This window comes from Anopheles stephensi, chromosome 2 (genome assembly GCF_013141755.1).
Source record: "Anopheles stephensi strain Indian chromosome 2, UCI_ANSTEP_V1.0, whole genome shotgun sequence".
NCBI lineage: Eukaryota > Metazoa > Arthropoda > Insecta > Diptera > Culicidae > Anopheles > Anopheles stephensi.
The window spans coordinates 69,310,553-69,330,264 of NC_050202.1; the positions used below are offsets into that span (position 1 = coordinate 69,310,553).

The following is a 19,712-nucleotide window of genomic DNA, read 5'->3' on the forward strand; positions in this document are numbered from 1 at the left end:
GTACCCCCGCGAAGATACTATTCCTTAATTTCCATTTTGCCACTAAACAGCCTTAGATTTATCGCCGTATCGCCGTCTATCGACCGCGTATCGCCGTCTATCGACCGCGTATCGCCGTCGGCTGACAGGCAATTCTGAACCATTAGCACCGGGTCAGGTTAGGCCCGGTACCGCACACAACCAGATGGAATCTGCACTCGGTACGAATCACTTAAGTCATTAGTGTCGCCACGCAGATCGTTCGTGGGCTGTGGAACGGGCCGAAACAGTGGAATCATTTTGTTGGTTATGTCATCAATTAAAAAGACCTCGTGCACTGGCCCAGACGTTAAGTGGCAGTTTTTTTTTTGCGAATAGCTGCGCTGGTTGCGAATGACTCTCGGTATGCAAAGGGAAAGCGCAGCGAGAACTTTAAGACCAATCGCCGCAGCTATTTGACATTGAAATCAAGGCCATCTCACACTGAAGCCTGTGTGCACTGAATGCATCCTGCTGCTACTGCTCACTGCAACACTAAAAACGTTAACGTGTCCATACGATCCTGGCCAAGCTATCCAACACTCTAATCAACCAAACGCAGGTACAGTCTGCACACCCAGTTCGGTCCCAGTGTGTGTGTGTGCGGCACTATTAGATCAACTTGTTGAGATGCTTAGCAAACACACACGTCCACAGCAAATAGCATGCAACAATGGCGAGAATCAGCCTGTCACGATATACAGCACTCACGCACGCAACACAACACAAGGCTGTCACCTAAACAGCGGAAAGCATGCCAGCCACCATTTTATCCGGTGTCCTTAGCCAGCTGGCCAAACATTTGTTTGCAGGCGTGTGCGAGCGAAAAGCGAATTAGGTAAAAAGTTGGCAAACGATTTTTGTTCACAGCAGCAGCAGCAGCTACCTGTTTACTTCCTGTGCAAATAGTGAATGTATGTTGTTTGCAATGGGTAGGATTAGTGTGAACACCATTTTTGGGCGGAGGTTGCTTTTGCCACCAAGCGTGGAGAAAACGGGCGACAGGACGGAATCACGCTACCGGTGATGGTGTTGCATGCAGGAATGACACTTCAAAACGAACCACCATTAGTGCACGTGCACGAGGTCCACAATGATATCTGTTCCTGGCAGGATTTCTGTTTCCTCCATTTGCTTTTTGCTGCTCTCCACAGTCTGTTGCAGGTGTGGCAGAACGGGATCATTAATTTCGTTAAAAGCATGACTAGCATGAATCTGTTTTAATGGACACTTTTTGAGTCCAGCCCAGTCCCAGAGCACGACCCGTCGTACGGTTCCTCCGGTAGAATTTGGGCGAAGAAAGTTCAAAGAATCCTTTCAAGTCTAATTATAAATGGGAGAAAAGGAGAGCATTTTTTCCCACCCCTTACTAAACTTATGAGTCTCATCGACTTCAAGTAGTATCAATTGATCCATCCGAAAACTTGGTAAGCTTTGATCCACGCTAACGATCGATCTTCCACATGTACGGGTCCGTCCGTCGGGTGCAACGGGGAATAAACACGACGTACATCAGTTGCAAATGGCACGGGCATGAGTTGTATACCACCGATCAAACGGTTTATTTTTCACACCTCTACTCATGCTGGTACGGTTGTAATACATGTATTTTTCAATACACAAACGCTCATTCGCTGCAACGGGAATCTTCGTGCCGGAAATATCATTCAACCCCGATAAGGTACGCAAGATCGATGGAGAGTACTACTGGCTTCTGTACTTACTACAACACGTTGGTGGAGTCATGCAAAATTACCAGACAGGAAAAAAAACCTCATACCCTGTACAAAAATAGCTTCGCTGTGGAGGCGGCAGCAGAGGTTAGGATCGCAAGAATGTATTTTTTCACATCGATCTCTCCAACAACAGTCCGATTGATTAAATTGCCCTCCTCACCGAGAGGATCTTTCGTGCTTTAATATCTTCTTCGGGCAAGTGTGTGCGCATCTTGAGCAAGGAGGGCCGAGGAGAGGCACACTCCGATAATAGTACGCTAGTTTATGGCGCTTCCAAATTGGTACACACGATCGATATTGTAAACATTGGTGCCTCCTACTCCCCCCTCGGCACACCCGGCCGAATCAACAAAATCTGTGTCCAAAACCTAAAAACAGATCACCATAATTCATTGGGAACGGAATGGTTGATCGGTGAAGGTGTACGCGTGTGATCCTTGACATGGGCAAATCGTGGATCTGCTCACAGATGAGGGCATCAGCTATTCTCGGCGCAGATTCTACCGAATGGCAGTTGATCATTCGCGGTAGTATGGGTTTTGGAGGTTTAGTGCGGGATAGTGGAAAATTGTGATTATGATATCATTTTAGGAGGTGATTCGATGACCGAGACGGTGACGTTATCAAATCCCGTCCGGACCGACTCCGCATCCAAAGGACTAGACCCAAGGAAGTCAATAATAGCAGACTAAGACCTCTTGAGGTAGAAGAGTCAAAGAAGAAGGAGATACCATCTTGACAGTGTCGTCTCTAGTGTCTTTCGATGCCCGCCTGCTGTGAACTTCATCCTAAAGATGTGAATGAAACTTAATCAAACATATTTACCTGCCATTGAGCTTGTAGCTACGCTTCTTCTTAGCACGATTTAAGCTATTAGTGTTGGGCGAATTGCTGTGATACTGAGGCAAAATGTGATTGGAAAACAGGTTGTAGACACTGTTGCTGTAGCAGTTGCTACTGCTCTTGTTGATATTGTTCTCGGCCGGTGCGCTCAGCTGCCGGTTGTACTCGACATTCTTCGAGTTCAGATCGTTCACTTGCTTGTTCAGCTCGATGATGTTGCGCAGCTGGCTAATATCACTCGCGTGATAGCTGTAGCTGTTCCCACTGTTGTTGGACGCGTTGATGGCACCGTTGCTATTATTGCTTTTGTTGCTACTATTGTTTATCGTTTTACTACCGTTACCGTTACAGCTACCACCACCACCGTTACCACCGAATCCACCACCACCACCACCACCACCGCTACCACTGGCGACACCCCCGATACTGGCACTTTTCCGTTCGTAGTTCACACTAAACACGTTGTAGTTGGTGCCGTGCTGCTGCTGCTGCTGCTGTTGCTGCTGTTGCTGCTGCTGCTGATGCTTGCCGTTGCTGCTACCACCCGCAACACTTCCACCCCGCTCGAGCTCACCGGGCGTCGCACTGTTGCTGTGGCTGTTGATGCGCGACCGGTTGTACAGGACGGTGCCGCTCCCGTTCGGCGAGTCCGTGTGGCTGGTGGAGTAGCTCAGGCGCGGCTGAACCTGATGATGGGACAGCAGGTTGCTGCAGGCATGTTGCATCGACCCACCGGACGCTGTTTGGGCACCGCTCGACGACACGCTGTGGTGGCCGTACGGTGGCAGGTTCGACCCGTTACCGTCCACACTGATCGAGCCACCGCCCTGCAGCGAATGGAACGAACCCTGGCAGGAGCTGATGAGCGTGCTGCCCTTGCCACCACCACCGCCGCTGCCACTGCTGCCGGACGATTTGGTCGGGGCCGATGACGCTATGATGTTGGCTGCCCGGCCCGACGAGCCCGATCCGCCATGCGCCGGCGAATTTTTAAGGCTGTTGTTCGAGTTGTCGTGCGACGGGTCGTGACACACGTGGTGGAAGTGTGGCGCGTCTCCGGCGGTGCCCCCAGCGCCGAGGTGCAATGTTGGCGGGTTGCTAAGATTGTTACTGACGGCACATTTTTTGCACGGATAGTTGCCCCCGGCAGTGGCCCCTTTGCCCTGTCCCGGCTGCTGCGAGCTTGGGCCGGCACCGTTGTTAGCGCCGCCGGTCGCTAAACCCTTGTACGAACCGCTGCAGTTGTTGGCAGACACCGACTTGCCATTGCTCTTGACGAAGTTAAAGTTCAGATTGCTTTCCTCCACCGAGAGCGAGGTTTTGTTGAGATCGTTGTACTTCGGGCCGGACTTTTGGTCACTGGATTCTGCTTTCGGGGTGGTTGATTTGTCTGCAATTTTACGAGAGAGAAAAAAAATAACACGAACGCTTAGAACTCTCAAATGTCCAGTGTGTAGGAATCTCGCTACGTTAACCATACAATCATAGACGCTACAAAAACATTCACTGAAAGTCATTCCCTGCACCAGCACCAACGCACGTACATACTGCTCAACAGTTAATCGCATCACCGTACTATCAGTACACCGAGCTTATTCTTTTTCCGACACTTCTTAACGTTATATTCAAATGCAGCCAATTTTTGCCCAATTTGTTCACTTCACTGACGGAATCTTGTGGCCTTGTTACCACATTATCTACAATCTCGCGAGAAGGCATCTGCTGTTCTTAGGATGAGTCGAGATTTTTATTGCTGCATACTGATTACCATGATTGATGTTAATGCTCTTTTGCGATATTAGTGGATGGTTGGTTTTTTTTATTTTGGTTTACTTTCATTAGAGTATTAAAATATCACCAATTCCAACTCTTGCAACATTCTTTCGGCTCACGTTCACTCTCTCTCACTCTCTTAGGAATTTGACGAAATCTAAGCGATGATCATGACAACAAAGGGCATACAATAAAGCAATCATACTTACCAATCACTGCTAACGATGTGGAGCCGCTTCGGGAACTGTTGAGTGGTTCACTATTCGCACTATTGTAAACAATGTTACTGAACCCGATGTTCACCGATGACTGATGCAGCTGGGTTTGACTAAGTTGCAGAAACTCCGTGTTTTCTTGCCTGCGAGAGTAAGATACATTCGTATACGTATAAGCAATAATCGTACAAATACACACACGTTTAAATATATACACACACACACACACATATTCATATGCGCCACAAAGTCCGTCGATGGGGGCGCTACACTGTTCGCCTCCCCCCAAACGTCTGCCGCCCCCCCACACACATGCGTGCATTCTAATATGTATTAAATGGATTGAAAATGGAACGAAAATAAGATGTTTATATTCCTTTGCGCATCACCGCCCGAAACCGCTAACCGTCCGGCCAACCGTGCGTCTACTTTCTCCAGATAGTCCGGGTCGGTCCGCGGGTTCTTCTACCAGTTTTCGCTCACTCTCTTTCGTCTGTTCGAACTCCCCACTTACGGTACGTTCGGTCCCTTTTCCCCATGCCTACCACGGCCGGCCGGCCAGCCAGCAGCATCAGCATCTTCCAGCCATCGCAGCAGATGCCCGCACTAGGAAATAGCTGAATGGCAGTTTACATCTTTGTATATCTAATTTACGGTAAACGGTCAAACGGAAACTAGTTGTGAGTGACGGATGGTTGGTCGGTTGGCTAGCGAACCACGGTCAAAACTTGACTCCGCTCGTGCTCCGTAAAGGTAGGAAGGTTACGGATCTATTTTTCACATTTTGTTTTTCCTTTCTGCTTGTGAAGAGTTCATCTCCTTTTGGTTAGCATCCTCCAATAGGATAAACCTAGAAAAAAAACGATCTCTAGGTGATCGCGGGTGGGAAGCAATCGATCGCTCAACGCATTTCATCGATTGAAAATGTTTTGCTAGATGAGTTGATGATTTGATCGGTGAGGTAGATTGATCAAACAGATAGGCCAACACATACACACTCTTGTAAGGAGTAGAGATATTCAATTTCAAAATAGAATTAAATAAAGAATAACTAGTGATATTTACTAAAAGTTTGTAATAAATTTTAAAAATAAATAAATTGCTCAAATCTCTGTGAATATTCCCATGCTTGTGTACCAAGTACCAGGCGCATCCATCGAATGTACCAGGTACCAGGCGTCCACATTTTCTACTATGCACCGAAGTATACTAATTATTAGCTAAATCATTCTTTTCCCTTAGTAACATGTCGATCATTACAAAATTTAAAATGATTTTCCCCAGTACGTAATCTAAATCAGCGAATCTCCCCAAAAGAGATCATAAACCGTCAAGGTTACTCAAGACGTGCTCTCGCTTCAAGAACAGCAACCCCTCCCCGATTTATTACATTTTTATGGTGTATCGATCACGGTCGGCCTAAACGATCGGCTCGTGCTCTAGCTGTTGTTTTTAGCGAAATACATGGATTTACAAATTTTCCAAAAATAAATAAATAATCTTTTCCCGTTTAGTACGCTTAGCGCGTACCGCGATCCCAATTTTCTCGTCCGATTCCCGCATGGTGGTGAGTGCAGCGCGTAGTTGTCCAGCGATTCATCCACACATGTTCGCAGTAGCGTATTCACTGGCCCAGGCCCAGTGTTCGTTAGCGACTGTGTAGATCTATTTCAATCTGCTACTGCTGCTGCTGGCCGCAACCAATTGTTGACCATATTTACCGACCAACTAAGTAATTGCACGCGCTCCGGTTACTTGCAGAGCGCTCGGTCCGGTCTTAAGGTGCACCCCCGGCGCTATGGACAAGGCTGCCTGCTAAGCAGTGCGAGTTGATTGATTTTTTCGGTAAGTCGTCAAGCGGCCCTGCTTTCACGGACGCATGAACTTGACTGAACTGGAGCGCACTTGTTTGCGTTTACAAATACCAGTTGGCAGGGATGAATCTGCCAATTGCCCGCAGTTCACCGATCGGTCTGCTCGAACCATTTACTCGACACGGAAGCGAAAGGTTTGTGTCGATGCTAAATCGATGTACAAGAAATTGATGAACATCGCCGAAAAGCGCCATGTGTGCTGAATTGTGCATGGTTGTTTTGTTGTAAAGAGTCTTTAAGTTACTCACCTGCTCTGTATGTAATTGTTGCAGTATGCACCAGGACCACTAACCCGTCGTTGAAAGTTTTTAAAAGGCATTTTCACACATCTACACTAGATGAACGGATGACGGGGATAGAATACGTGTAATCCTGTTGAATAGAAGAAAAAAAAGTCGACATGTAATGATATGATGGAATGAAATGAACACAATCATAAAATAATAACCTTCAACATGTTTGCTGCACATGCTCGTAATCTTTTTATGTGAACCTGTCCAATTTTCCTGAGTAAAAAAACCATAAACCCCTATCAGGAAAAGCCTACCAGTACATTTTCCACAGAAAAAAAAATCCGAAACAAAGGAAATCCCTTTTGCTGGAATGGTTCATCGAAAGCATCATCACTTCTTATTGTCATTTGATAAAAAAAGATACTCAGCAGAAGATAGGGCAAGTTCTGTGGCTTACCTGTGGTATCTCATAAACCCAAATTAGCATCGATCACCGACCTCCACCCCCACACTAGGGGATTGTGTGCGAAGTGTTGGTTTGAAAGGATTCATTTGAATATTCGCTAACGGTCGCTCGTCAGTAATGAATGCGGACGTCTGCCACAAGAACACAGCTCCATTTGTGTTGCTGTGTAATTTTCGATCCGATAGTAAAAATGGGGAAATTCCCACTGCCTTTGGAAAATGGCTCAACGACCAGCTATAGGGACGAACGCTGTGCACTAGACACCAGCAGCTAACGGCTGCCGTTGTGATAATGAAATAATGATACCTGAATATTCATACACTCCAAAAGGGTTTGCGTTGCTCCATAGGTCAAAGGATTGGCGCTGGCAGTAGCTTTTGGGCAGAGGCCAATAACAATTACCAGAGCCATATCTGGGAGTCTAGTCAGGAATGGCATATCTGGCATCGAATGAAGCGGTAGTGCCCGGAGTAAATGAACTGAGCCCAATTGGTTGAATTACCTGCTTAAAATGTGATTGCTGCAGTAGTCGCCAGTACAGTGTACCTTACGCTTACAATTTTCTAAAGGCATCTTTCAACACATCCACAGCGCCGGAAGTCAGTTTGGCTGCAAGTGTCCGTCTGGAAGAAAGAGAAGCAAAACGAAAAAAAGAAAAACAAGCGTCAGGAGTAATATAAATCTTGTTCGCCCTTTAAAAGGCATTCATTACGGGTAGGAAGAACTCAAAGAGAATAAGTGAACCACTCAAGAGCATAACTATTAACGCAATCAAGGATATCCGACTGCTGTCAGGAAACGGGAAACCCTGGCAAAACATCTTCTACAGTGACCAATTACGACGGATTTTAACGGAGAGCACCAGAGAGAGAGAGAGAGAGAGAGAGAATCATCCTACAAACTCATTAGGTTCATCTATTCACCAAAGCGACGCATAAAACGTACCAGTGTACTGTCATTAAAATCTTGAACGTCACATTATCGCACACCAGCGTAATCAATTTATCGTTAATAGCAGAAACGTTTTGCCTAGGACAGGCACATTGCACACCCACACTCACGCACACAAACACACCGTTAGCTGCTGTCATGGGGTCAGGACCTCCAGCGAGTCGGTCGTTTTGCGCGGTTTGTAAAAATTTACCCATGCTTCGGCACAGAACCGAAGGGCAAGCATGTCCTTCACACTAGAGCGCACCGCTTTAAGAATGGGGCCAATCTGCCTGGCCCTAAGGAGGGCTTAGGTGCGTGTCAAAACATAATTACATTCATGAAACATATGTTAGTGAAGAGCGCCAGCGGCCACCCGGCAATCGTTGGTGCGATCGTTACACGCCCGGTCGGTCGGTCGGTCGTCGCCAGTCGCGCCGGGCCAGAAGTCAGGTTAAAGGTCAGAAATAGCCAAATATGTCATGAATGACGCAGAACAGCTTCGTTCCCGTCCCTTCGCAACCGGAAGCAATCGACAGAATCAAATGCGACCGCAGCCGGAAGCCGGTGGGAATGGTGGAATGGTGGTTGCCACATTTCGGAATGGTCGCGCAATGACGACCGGAACCGAGCGTCGCACCGGTGGTGGCCCCAAAATTGCTTACCCAGGTTGTTTTTTTGCTTATTCGCGTTTTGCGGCGCGCGGACAAGGCAGAGTACGATTGTTTGCCTGTTTTTTTGCTTCAACAGACGTTCTTACAGCCCCAGAACGTCCCATACATTGGAGATGGAAGCTCATTTGTTTAGGCGCGGAGTTGTTTATCCTTTGGTGGGAGGCTACCGTACCCTTCGGTGTAGCGTAGGCGTCAGTGCCCGGGCAGCATGAAACGACATCTGTCGCTACACAACTGCACAAACACTCGACGAAGCCACTGTCCTGTCAGCTCACACCGGTGCTGCTTGTTTGCATGCTGATGTGTGCTTCCTCAAAGTGTCGAGTAGCATAATGAAAGTAATAATGTAGAACGCTAAATTACATGGCTCTGTGTGCCGTTTTTGCTCAGCGCACAACACACACACACACACACAGCAGGATCTCGATGGTGTGTTTTGTCAAAAAATTTGTACAAACAACCGATTGAGCCCAACCGGCGATTGGTGAGGTCCAGGATAACGGCAGGCAACATTCGACGGGGAGTGAGGATAATGAATCGTTCGATTCGTTTGATTGATTGATGGCTGTTGAAGTTCGGGTTCGGGGAAAGTTTTACGGACTTGGTTTGCAAATGGAGTTTGCTTTTGGGAGTTTGAAGCGGTTACATAAACAAGGACATGTCGACGATTTTCACGAAACTATGATGGTGAAAGCAGTTTTTGAGCCCCGAAATATTGGTCTTGTGCTTACTTCAGCTTTCAAGGTTCAAGGAGCATGAATTCTTAGTACAGCGACCATGTGCCTAGTGTTAGCATGTGTTGCTTCCAAAAAGATGAAGAATCTGAACAGAGCTTCTAAAGAAAGGTTGTACGCCATAGGAAACTAATTTAGAAGAGCTTATACCAAACATTCTTTGCTAATGAATGAGCACAAACATAATAAAGTTGACAAATCGTAATGCCACAAATTAGATTTGGGGCTTGACAAATTTATCACCCCGAGCCGAGACACAATCTAATATCTTCACATAAAATGTGCATTGATTTGTGCAACTGAACTGCTGCTATTTCTGCTGGGATGTATCGTACGCCATTATACACCGAAACCATCCCGCAGACACTCGGCGGGAATTGTCCAATTGAGTAATTGCTAGCCGCATTGGACACACGATTACCTCAAAACGCAGCGACAACAATTTCATTTGCCCAGTATTGTGCTCGCTACATTTGCTATTTATACTCGCAAAAGGCTGGGTCGGCTTGGTTGGCACGCTTTCTAGCGGCGCCATTTTCTTCCACCGTTGGGCTTTCGGGTGTTTTTTACCTGTTCAATTATGGGTAGAAGCATATCTAGGTGTCCAGTGAGTATCCAGTGAGTCCAGAGGGGCGTAAGAGTGTTTCAAATCATCTTCTCGAAACAGATTGAAATGCCAACTATTTCGTTAACGAGCTTGCGCTAGACGTGAGGCTACCATCACCGGTCACGTAAGAGAACCGTAAGAGAACTCCGAAGGAGACCGCCCTTGACCCGATTCAAAGTGACCCTTTTTCTCGAAATTGAAAGCATAATTGACAAGGACCACACAAACAGATAACACTCTCCAGCCTTGCCAGCAGAGAGGGGCCTGCAAAACGGTGAATATTATAATGATTGTTACGAAACCGTAGCAGCATAATACTCATCCAACAAATCCACTCCGTTCTGTGTATCCCCAGCCTCTCTATCTTGGGCTCTCTAGTGACCAGGAATTGTTCCATTGTTTCCACAACAACTATCGAACTTTTCACATTTGCATTCTAATGAAAAACTGTTAATGCATAATAAACGGCCATCATAACGATGCTTAGAATTCGTACGATACAATGGCAGATCGGGTATGTGTGTTTAAGAGAATCCTCCCGCAAACGAAAGGAACAAAGGACAACGATAATTAACGCGAATGACACAACCCTCCACCGTTATCTAGGTATATTTTCTACACCGCTTAGAATTGCTTTTTTCTTACTTGAATTATTTAGTTTTAAAAGTTCATGATCAAGAACCGACACCGGGTTCGCCCGTTCGTGTGTCTTAATTACCGACCTTGTCATCATTATTCATCTCATCGATTCGAGAGACTGTTGGGCGTGCGGAGAGGTGTACGTTTAATTACAACGCCCTGGGGAAGAATTTTCCACCGTTTCCTCTAATGTCCCATCCGATGGCATCTAACACGGAAGCGAGCAATGTAATACCCTTTCGTTCTTACCAGTGAAGAAAATGCTACAACACAGAGAGAGAGCGAGCAAGTTCAACCATATGATGCTAGGATGCAGCACAACTATAAGCAGAACGGGGGTTGGGTGCCACGGCAGAAGGTGGCAACCATGTGGGAAATGGAAAAATGGGTTTTCCTCAGGAACGGAACAATAATTTCCGCGAAAATTTACACCTCAGCGCCCATGTGAGCATTGTGGGATGCATTGTGTAACAAAACGGGGCGGACGTACCCGACGGGCCGAACCCGAATGAACGGTTCAACTTTCGAAGCTTGCGTGTTTACGTCCGCTCCAGCACACTGACATAACGATGTACTCTTACGGGCAGGCGGTTGTCAGTTTGAAGTAGTCACGAGGAGTCACGGCGCCTGTTCCTTGCCCACGGCGCCCCACACATGGGAATATCGACCCGAAAAGCGTTTTTACAAACATCTTGCGGTTGCGGGCGGTTGGTTTTTACCTTGCGCTTGTATATTTCAATATTATAACCAACCCCTTAAAGCCCCCTCGCTCGTGCCCTTGGCACGACTCCTCCGCCTAACCATCGTCCGATATCGACCTTTCCCCATCGTGGCGAACCCGCGAATCTGCTAACTCATCTTCATTGCGAAGCGATTCAAGTTAACGCGACCCTGCCCAAGCTAAAACAGGAGTTTGTGGGTGTAAGAGTCTGTGTGTGTTTGAGTTGGGGAGCCTTGCGGCGGCGTAGCTTATGTCCTATCCACGTGCAACCTCGGTACGTCGGTAATTGCGCGCGGACTGTGTATGTTTTGATGTGTATCTACTTTGGCCAAAGCGCCTGCCATCCATCCCCATTCCCGCCTGTACCCTTGCTTCTGCCTAGCTTTATGTACGTGTGTGTGTGTGTGTCTCGCCCATCATCCAGATCGCCCAAAGGACACACTAATAAGTACTGGGCGCACACTTGCAATCTGAAGCCCTAGCCCCCGAAGGACCCGAAGGAACATTCATCGGCCGTGACGAAACGCGCGAAACGCTTCTCGGAAGTTCACCATTAAAGTGTGGGGGAGCGATAATAAAATAGAAAGCAGCAGCAAAGAAAAATGCTCCCCCACTGCCTATGCAAGCCGCGGGAAAGCATTCCCAATGGGAACCGCACTCTGGTATGGTGGCGTGGCGGTTTTTGGGCACGGGGATTAGTGGTGCGGTGAGATGGGGGGGGGGAAGAGAGATGCTTGAGAAAACAACACACTTACCCTTAATAAATCCGTACTCGTGCCGTATCCTCACAAGTACATCTTTCCATCTCGATGAGCTTTTGATCTGATTTTTTCTTCCCGCTCAAGCTCTCTCTCTCTCTCTCTTTTTCGCTCGCACACACCTTCTTATATCTTGATTTTTGACGGTTTTTTTCTAGTTTTTCCTGCACACGTATGGGCTATGCCTCCACCTTAGCAGCGTTGCCACGCTCGGAAGTGTTCGGGACTGACGACCATCGACACTATCCCTTCTATTGCGGGTACAAGTGCGCCGTGGGACACAATAGAATCTTGGTTGGAAGGTCCCGCCCGACACCAGTTGTGAGCGGCGTATACGTACACTGCTCTTTACCCCGTTTTGTACAGTATCATCGTCATCATCATCGTCAAGATCATGATCAATCACTCCTCGCTCCTTATTGAACAATGCGAAAAGCAGGCACAAGCTTTAACAACGCACACACGCACACTTCTCAAAATGGTTTCCTTAACGATTCACAGGCTACTACTGCTAGTGCTCCTGCTGTGTGATGATGGTTGGAGCAAGGATAGCGATGCCTGCCTGCCTGTTTGAGAGCCACGGAGATGATATCGATTGTTTCGTCCTATGCATGTGCACCGTGGGGGGAACCGTTGGGATCGTTTATCGCACGCGAAATATCCTCACGGACAAGAGACGAACCAATGGCGAAAATTTAGCGTGACGAAGAATCAGTGGGATAGACGGGAGAATAGACGGAGGAGTAGTTGCTCAAGAAAACACGGCAAAAGGCGGGATAAAACAATAGCACACTCACACACAAACACACTGGAACACTACTGGGTATATCTCTCGAGAGTTTGGGAATCGATTCCGTTCTGCTGGGTGGGATGTGGTGTTATGGTAGCGGCAAACCACACACAAACACACACACGTGGTAAAAGTAGTATTGGATAACACAGTAGCACAGTGGTAATAGATCTTCCGTGATAGATGGGAACCTACTAATACTACTTACTTAGGTGTGGTGGGAAACGAGTAATACTGCACAATCAAATATTAACGGTCGTGCTGGTCGCTGGTTGTGGTTTAGCTTGTTGTTGCTGTTATCTTAGGGTTTTTTGGCTAGACAGTAAGGGCAGTCGTGTCGTCTCCTTGGATTGCTTCGTTCGGCGGTTTGTCACAGCACACTGCACACTTGGCGGGAGGTTTCGCACCGTTTATTGCTCCTGTTTTGCACCTTTCATACGCACGAAGTTAAAAAGGCGACAGATACGGTCACAAGGCGACAAGCGACAATAAAATACACACACACGCACGCACGCACAGACGCACAGGATGAAATAAACAATCAATCAAACGACATCACTGAGAGGAGGCATTTCACTATCACAATGAGTTTACTAACGCTAATTGTTGTTGGTTTGGTGTGTCCTCGCAAGTAAACGTAGTCCTCGGCTCTGCGGAGCTTTTGCTCGTCCGCTAGTAGTATCTACACGCGTGAAGTTAAGATTACTGGAAGTGACCAGAAGTTTGGTGTTATCATTTGCCAGGTAGTAAACGATTATTAGTTATTCACTGTTAAACCGCATGTGTTTGCACTTGTTTCGTTCGCTTCGTATCGATTTTCCTTGTATCGCTTTCCGAGGCGCGATTCTGTTTGTTGCTCGGCGATTCCTGCAAAGGAGGTGAGCCGTAAAATGTCGCTACTGCAAGCAGACACGGATACAGCATTAAACCACAGTCAGTAGTATCCTTTAATAGCACCACGCCAGGCACGTCACAACACTGTCCCGAGCGCAAACAACTTCAACCCTATCGCTTACTATTGCTTCTCGTTCCTGTGCACCGGCGACACGCACACACACACACACTGCACTAATACCGTCAGCTTAACAGCTTCCCATCGACATCACCATCCACGTCTGCCCTGATGCATCATTGTTTTGCATTGTTTCTATCACCCAGGTCACCCCACCAGCAACAAACCACGTTGGTGCGTGCTCTGGTAGCAGGAGTTTCCAAAAAGGCTGCCAACAAAACACATACACACGCTCAGCTGCGCCTACTGCGATTCGCAACTGTTTGGCCGTTTTCGTTGGTATTTGATCCTAGCTCAGCAAAAGTTTGTTGGGGTAATCCCGCCCAGCTTGCTCGTGGTGGGTAGACACAAAGGGGCCACGTTGGCTGGCCACGTCCCGAGCACGTCCGGAGCGAAAGGACGACGACGTCGGCGGCGGCAGCAGCGACTCCGACAAACGACGACGACGGCGATGACGACGGGGTTCGTCGGTTACGTAACTCTATTGACAGATATGTATCTTGTGTAAGATTTCCGATACTTTGCCCTTTTTTTTGCTATGGCTTTGACCACCTCTCGCTCTCACTCTCGCGCTGCGGTGTACACTTTTAGTACTTTCCTTCCTGTTTCGCGTTGGGTTTTGTTAAACGGTCCTCTTAGATCGATCGATGCTAAGGGACAGGGAGCGGAGGTATCAGCCCTATCTCGTCCCTGCACACTCCCGGATCCTTGGAGAAGCACGTCCCCCATACACACATACACACGTTAGAGGGATGAGAGCTTCACGTGTGATGAAGGGGTTCAGGAGGGTGTTAAAAATTTTACCCACTGTTAAGATTATGCAAACTCCTACCCAAGCGCAACTACGGATGGTGAAATGGCGTCGGATGCGGCAGGACTGCACAAGGGGTTTTTTTTTTTTGACGAACCAGATCGCGCGAATGCGTATTTGGTGGTGTGTGGTGATTGTGTAAGAGTCCTTTCGGCCGTACGGCACGGAGCACAGTCTTTACACGAATGAGTTATACAGTGTGGCCACCACTGGTCGGTCTGTTTGGCGGAGGAACACACTATACACTGATGTTTTAGTTTCATTCACTTTGGACCACAATTTCACAAACGTATGGTGGTCGCGAAACTGCGTTTGCTACGGTTGCTGCTACGTGCGCTATATTCTACACTTGTTACTGAGATTGTTACTCAGCTATGCTGAAAACGGTTACAGCTGTTTGCCTGGCTGGTGGGTTAGGGTCCTACTCCCCGAGTCAGCTCGAGGACACGTGTGATTCGTGTCGAAATTTGCAGAGGCAAATTTGCTTATGTGCTAATGGTTAAAGGCGCTCTATATGCTCTATGCTACTGGTGCTGAACTACTCCTAGAGTACCTACAGCTGAAGTGGTTTTCCGACAACCCAGACGCGGTACCAGACGCGTTTTTCGAAGGACACCGAGGCGTGTGTGCGTGTCTGTTTTTGTGAGGTGAGGAGGGAGTGGTTGGTTGGTTTTTGGGTAGCGTGTATTCACTATTATCGTTTCACTATAATTTGACCGTTTTGTTGCATTCGTATCACATGGAGGGCACCGGAAGGGTTCGAGGCCGCCGTCCGTCGCGTATTTCCGTTTCGAAAGTTTCAGTGCTTCGCACGGATCCTTGGCGCTCCTGGACTGGGGTTACGGGGAAGTAGATCCGTACAGGAGCAAAGGCCGTGCCACTGTGTAGGCCGTATTCGAAAAGGGCGACGGAATTCAACGCGCGCTCGATACGTATCACTCGGGCGAAAACTGTACGGGATGGTAGGTATCACGTAATCACACGGAATTTCTAAACGTTCCCAGTGGCTGTGACAGATCTTGAAACGGAATGTTTTTTTTTGCCGTTTTTCGTCGCTTTGGGGTTTTTCGTTAAACTTCTTCGTCGGGGAGCTTTTTCCTATTTTCCGCAATCCTGTGCAGGCACTCACAGACGTCGGTCTCGATTGGATTGAAATTCGTTCGTTCTTGTATGTATTGCTCGGTAGCACGGGGGCCAGCCTGATTGACGGTGCCGTTGGTACGGCCGTAAACCGAAAAAGGAGGAAAAACTCAAGAACAGCACTCGCGCTCCTAGGACCAGCAGCGGCAGGCCGTAGAATGCATAACACTTTTTCTCAAACACTACCCCCAGCGGATCGATGTTGCGAAGTTCCAGAGCGAATCGTTCAGAGGGAGTCATTTTCCATTATTCAGCAAATCTTTCGCCAATGCGCATGACACAGCCGAAGGTGCCGTGTTTGACAAATAGGATGTAATAACAATACTACCAGAAGGAGCAGTAGCAGCAACAGCAGCAGCACCGAGTGGAGACAAAAAACGAGTACCATATGCACTTCGCAATTTTCGTCCTTTCTACCAAGAGCTGATGGGTTTCCCTCCAATCCCGATGGAGCCCTTTCATTAAAAGACTTCTTCAATGGCGGATTGCTGTTTAATTATTAACCGCAGGTAGGCAGTAGAACGTGTGTTGCATCACGCGCGTTGGATTCTTGCGAACGAAAGCATGCGTTTTTGCTTTGCCCGTTTGTATGAAAGGTACGGCACGAGAGGCCGTTTCAATCTGTTCAGTAGAAATAAACAAATCACAAGCTATTCGGAGGTAGGGGCTTCTGTAAGCGAGCTACTGCTGTTCCGAGTTCTGGAACGTTTCCATCAAAACTGCTACCTACTTGTTGTACAATATCGTAAAAGCTTCTTTAAAATATGCATTCAGAATTTTCCCCCTTGAAGACATCACACGAGTGCCGAAATATCATAAACGGAACATTTGAAATGAAGCTGTCGTCCGATGACCGTCAAAAGAATTGGCTTAAAAGACGCTCTGAGCGCCACCTATTGGACTGTAGCGGAACTTTCACCTTCTCTCGTTCATACTTACAAAGAGCATGCTTTGGGTTGTTGTGTTATAGCTTGGATTGTACGATAACTGAATTTGTGTACAGGAAAACAAAAAACACCTTGTCAAAAACCAAAAATGCATCAAAATAATGCAAATGCATTGCAGAAACGGGACGGGGAAGGATTTGTTTTGTTCGCTGGGTCGTTCCCTCGCTCTGACGCGGTCAGCTGTCAAACAGACGCAGCTGGCAACGCTGCTGCTCATTGTTGCGTTCCCCACCGTCTGGCAACCGCTTCTATGGCGGTTTGGAAAAAGGCAAAGAAAAACAGCGTCGTCTGAAGCTGTGTGGCTTGTTTGTTCCCCCGTTTGTTTAGCGCTCCGGCATTATCGTCCCATTTCCAAACAATCTATTTTGTACTCGCGCACTGTTCCCAACCCGGTCTTCCTCATTGTTGTTGTGATAAAGTTTCGTTCCGTTTGTCTCGAAGTTTTAGCTTGCGTGCCTGTGCGTGTGAAAAAAAATGTCCTCAAAGCGAAAGCCGGACGGTACGAAGAAGGCGGTGAAAAAGCGTAAAAACTCCGAATCCAACTATGATTCCGACCTGAGTGATGACTATCCGCGGGCTGTGGGTGAAACGTCCGCCCGGGAGGTGGTGGTCGAGGAGCTGCGGCCAATGGAAAAGCTGCCGGAGGAACTGCTGGCCGTGTACGACAAAGGTCCCGGCAAACTGCTCATTGCGGGCATGGTGTCCTGGGAAATGACCGGCAAACGTGACTCGAAAGGGGTCACGAAGATCCGGCCGAATCTGTTCACCTTTCACAGATTCACCAGTGAAACGGTGAGTATTGCGTGTGTTTGTGTGTTTGTCCATCGCAAACAGTTGAAATTCCGCACGCATCAAGAATCACCAAGAATCAAACGCGAAGATACGGAACCTTTTTTTCTTGAATGAAAAAATGCGTGTATGACGCTGTGCGCGTGTGTTTGTGTGCCTTGAGTCTCTTCGTCTTTTGTTACCATTTTTTGTGCTTCTTTTCTTCTCCACCCCTATTCGTAGTACCGTTCAATGGCAAGCTTCTGTTCTGCCGCTCACTCTGTGTTGATTGATGAAAACTGGAAAGCTTTTACTTTTGGTAAGTTATTGTTATGACTCCTTTTTTTTTTTGCAAAAGTGACCCATTCTACGCATCCTCTGTCTCATGCACAGGGCGCAATCAGCTGAGCCAGCTGGGGCTTGGTGATACGGCGACGTACGAAAAACCGACGCAGGTGGCCGATTTGGCCGACTTCAACGTCATACAGGCTGCGTGCGGCCGTAACCATACGCTCTTCCTAACCGACACCGGGACCGTGTACGCTTGCGGCGACAACAAGAGCGGTCAGTGCGGGGTGGGCAATAAGCTGCCCACGATTACGTCCCCGACGCGGATCAGCTACAACGGGCCACCGATCATTAAGGTTGGATGTGGTGCCGAATTTTCCGTCATTCTCGACATTAAGGGCAATTTGCATACGTTCGGTTTGCCGGAGTATGGGCAGCTGGGTCACAATACGGACGGTCGGTATTTCGTGACCTCGACCAAGATGTCGTTCCACTTCGAAATGCAACCGCGCAAGGTGCTTGTGTACATGGAGAAGAACAAGGAGGGCCACGTGTTGCCGATTGAAAATGTCAACATTATTGACTTTGCCTGTGGCAACAATCATACTGTAAGTATTTGCGAAACAATTTCAACCGTTAGCACCCATTTACATTCCGATTTCCTTTTTCAGGTGGCAATCGATTCGAAGAACCGAGCGTATAGCTGGGGTTTCGGAGGTATCGGCCGTTTGGGGCACGCGGAGCAGAAAGACGAGATGGTACCGAGGTAAGGGACGGGGGATGGAAGCACCGTTTTGGGGGAAAATGCAATATCATTATTTCTTCCCACCCACAGACTGATCAAATTCTTCGACACACAGAACCGCAAAGTGATGCGCGTATTTTGTGGTTCATCGTACAGTTTGGCAATATCCGACATCGGCTCACTGTATCTGTTCGGGCAGAACAAGAAAACGGGTGAGGCCAACATGTACCCGAAACCGGTGCAGGATCTGGCGGGCTGGAACATTACCAGCATCGGTACGGGCTACACGTCGATTGTAATCTCTGCCGACGATTCGTTGATTGCCTGGGGCGCTTCACCGACCTACGGCGAGCTGGTAAGATCAAACCGTTTGAAACGCATTCTTCGAGCGATGCTCACACTTGCCATTTTTCCAGGGATTGGGTGATTTGCAGAAATCATCGTCCACTCCAAAGGAAGTGACGCGCATGGAGGGCATGAAAATTCCACTAGTGGCGCTAGGTTACTCCCACTCGATGCTGCTGGTTAATACGGAGCACGAAAAGACGAAGGAGAAGTATGACAACTTGCCCGAGTTTGTCGTCTAAGTGGCGTGGTAGGCTCGCCTCATCTCAATCCGACTGACTTGCGCTGCCAGCAAGTGTGAAGTGCAAAATAGATCTGTGGCCAACACACAACACGCCTGCATCCTCCTCAGCTTTTGTGCGCGTGTGTGTGTGTGTGTGTTTCACCGTACCGGTCGTTGCAAATCCGAACCGCGAGAAAGGAATCGTCTCAACCAATTTTACTAGTATTAGTTTTCCATCAATCACTCCATCGTAACGTATTTGTAATATTTTTGGGAATTAAACGTGCATTTAGCTTTTCCCCGGTCGGAAAGTTCGTTTCCGGCTGGAGAAAAGCATGTATTTCCACCAAACTTGCTGTGAGCATGTGTTACTAAATTGTAGTTAAGAAGCTTGAAAGAACTATCCTGTTGGGGCTACATTA

General features: G+C 47.8%; 2 protein-coding genes across 15 annotated transcripts in view; one reads left to right on the top strand and one right to left on the bottom strand.

The window, feature by feature from the left end:
* The window catches only part of LOC118504533, a 32,955-nt gene extending 16,806 nt beyond the window's left edge, over window positions 1–16,149 (bottom strand). For 5 of the 14 annotated variants that reach the window (XM_036039088.1, XM_036039091.1, XM_036039089.1 and 2 more), the window contains exons 1-5: window positions 12,219–13,910; window positions 7,661–7,781; window positions 6,708–6,831; window positions 4,580–4,728; window positions 2,580–3,987 (exon numbers count right to left, since the gene is read on the bottom strand). In XM_036039088.1, coding sequence (XP_035894981.1) covers window positions 2,580–3,987; window positions 4,580–4,728; window positions 6,708–6,778 — 1,628 coding nt within the window. In that variant the 5' untranslated portion in view covers window positions 6,779–6,831; window positions 7,661–7,781; window positions 12,219–13,910. Of the gene's footprint in view, window positions 1–2,579; window positions 3,988–4,579; window positions 4,729–6,707; window positions 6,832–7,660; window positions 7,782–12,218; window positions 13,911–15,387 lie in introns of those variants that run through there. The other 9 variants (XM_036039087.1, XM_036039085.1, XM_036039083.1 and 6 more) reach the window with 9 other exon arrangements.
* Window positions 16,150–17,134: 985 nt separating this feature from the next.
* Window positions 17,135–19,641, top strand: LOC118504538 (protein RCC2 homolog). The gene is made up of 6 exons (XM_036039108.1): window positions 17,135–17,713; window positions 17,933–18,008; window positions 18,083–18,585; window positions 18,649–18,743; window positions 18,813–19,077; window positions 19,139–19,641. Exons 1-6 carry the CDS (start codon window positions 17,396–17,398, stop codon window positions 19,307–19,309), a joined length of 1,428 nt encoding a protein of 475 aa, XP_035895001.1. The 5' UTR covers window positions 17,135–17,395; the 3' UTR covers window positions 19,310–19,641.
* Window positions 19,642–19,712: the final 71 nt, after the last annotated feature.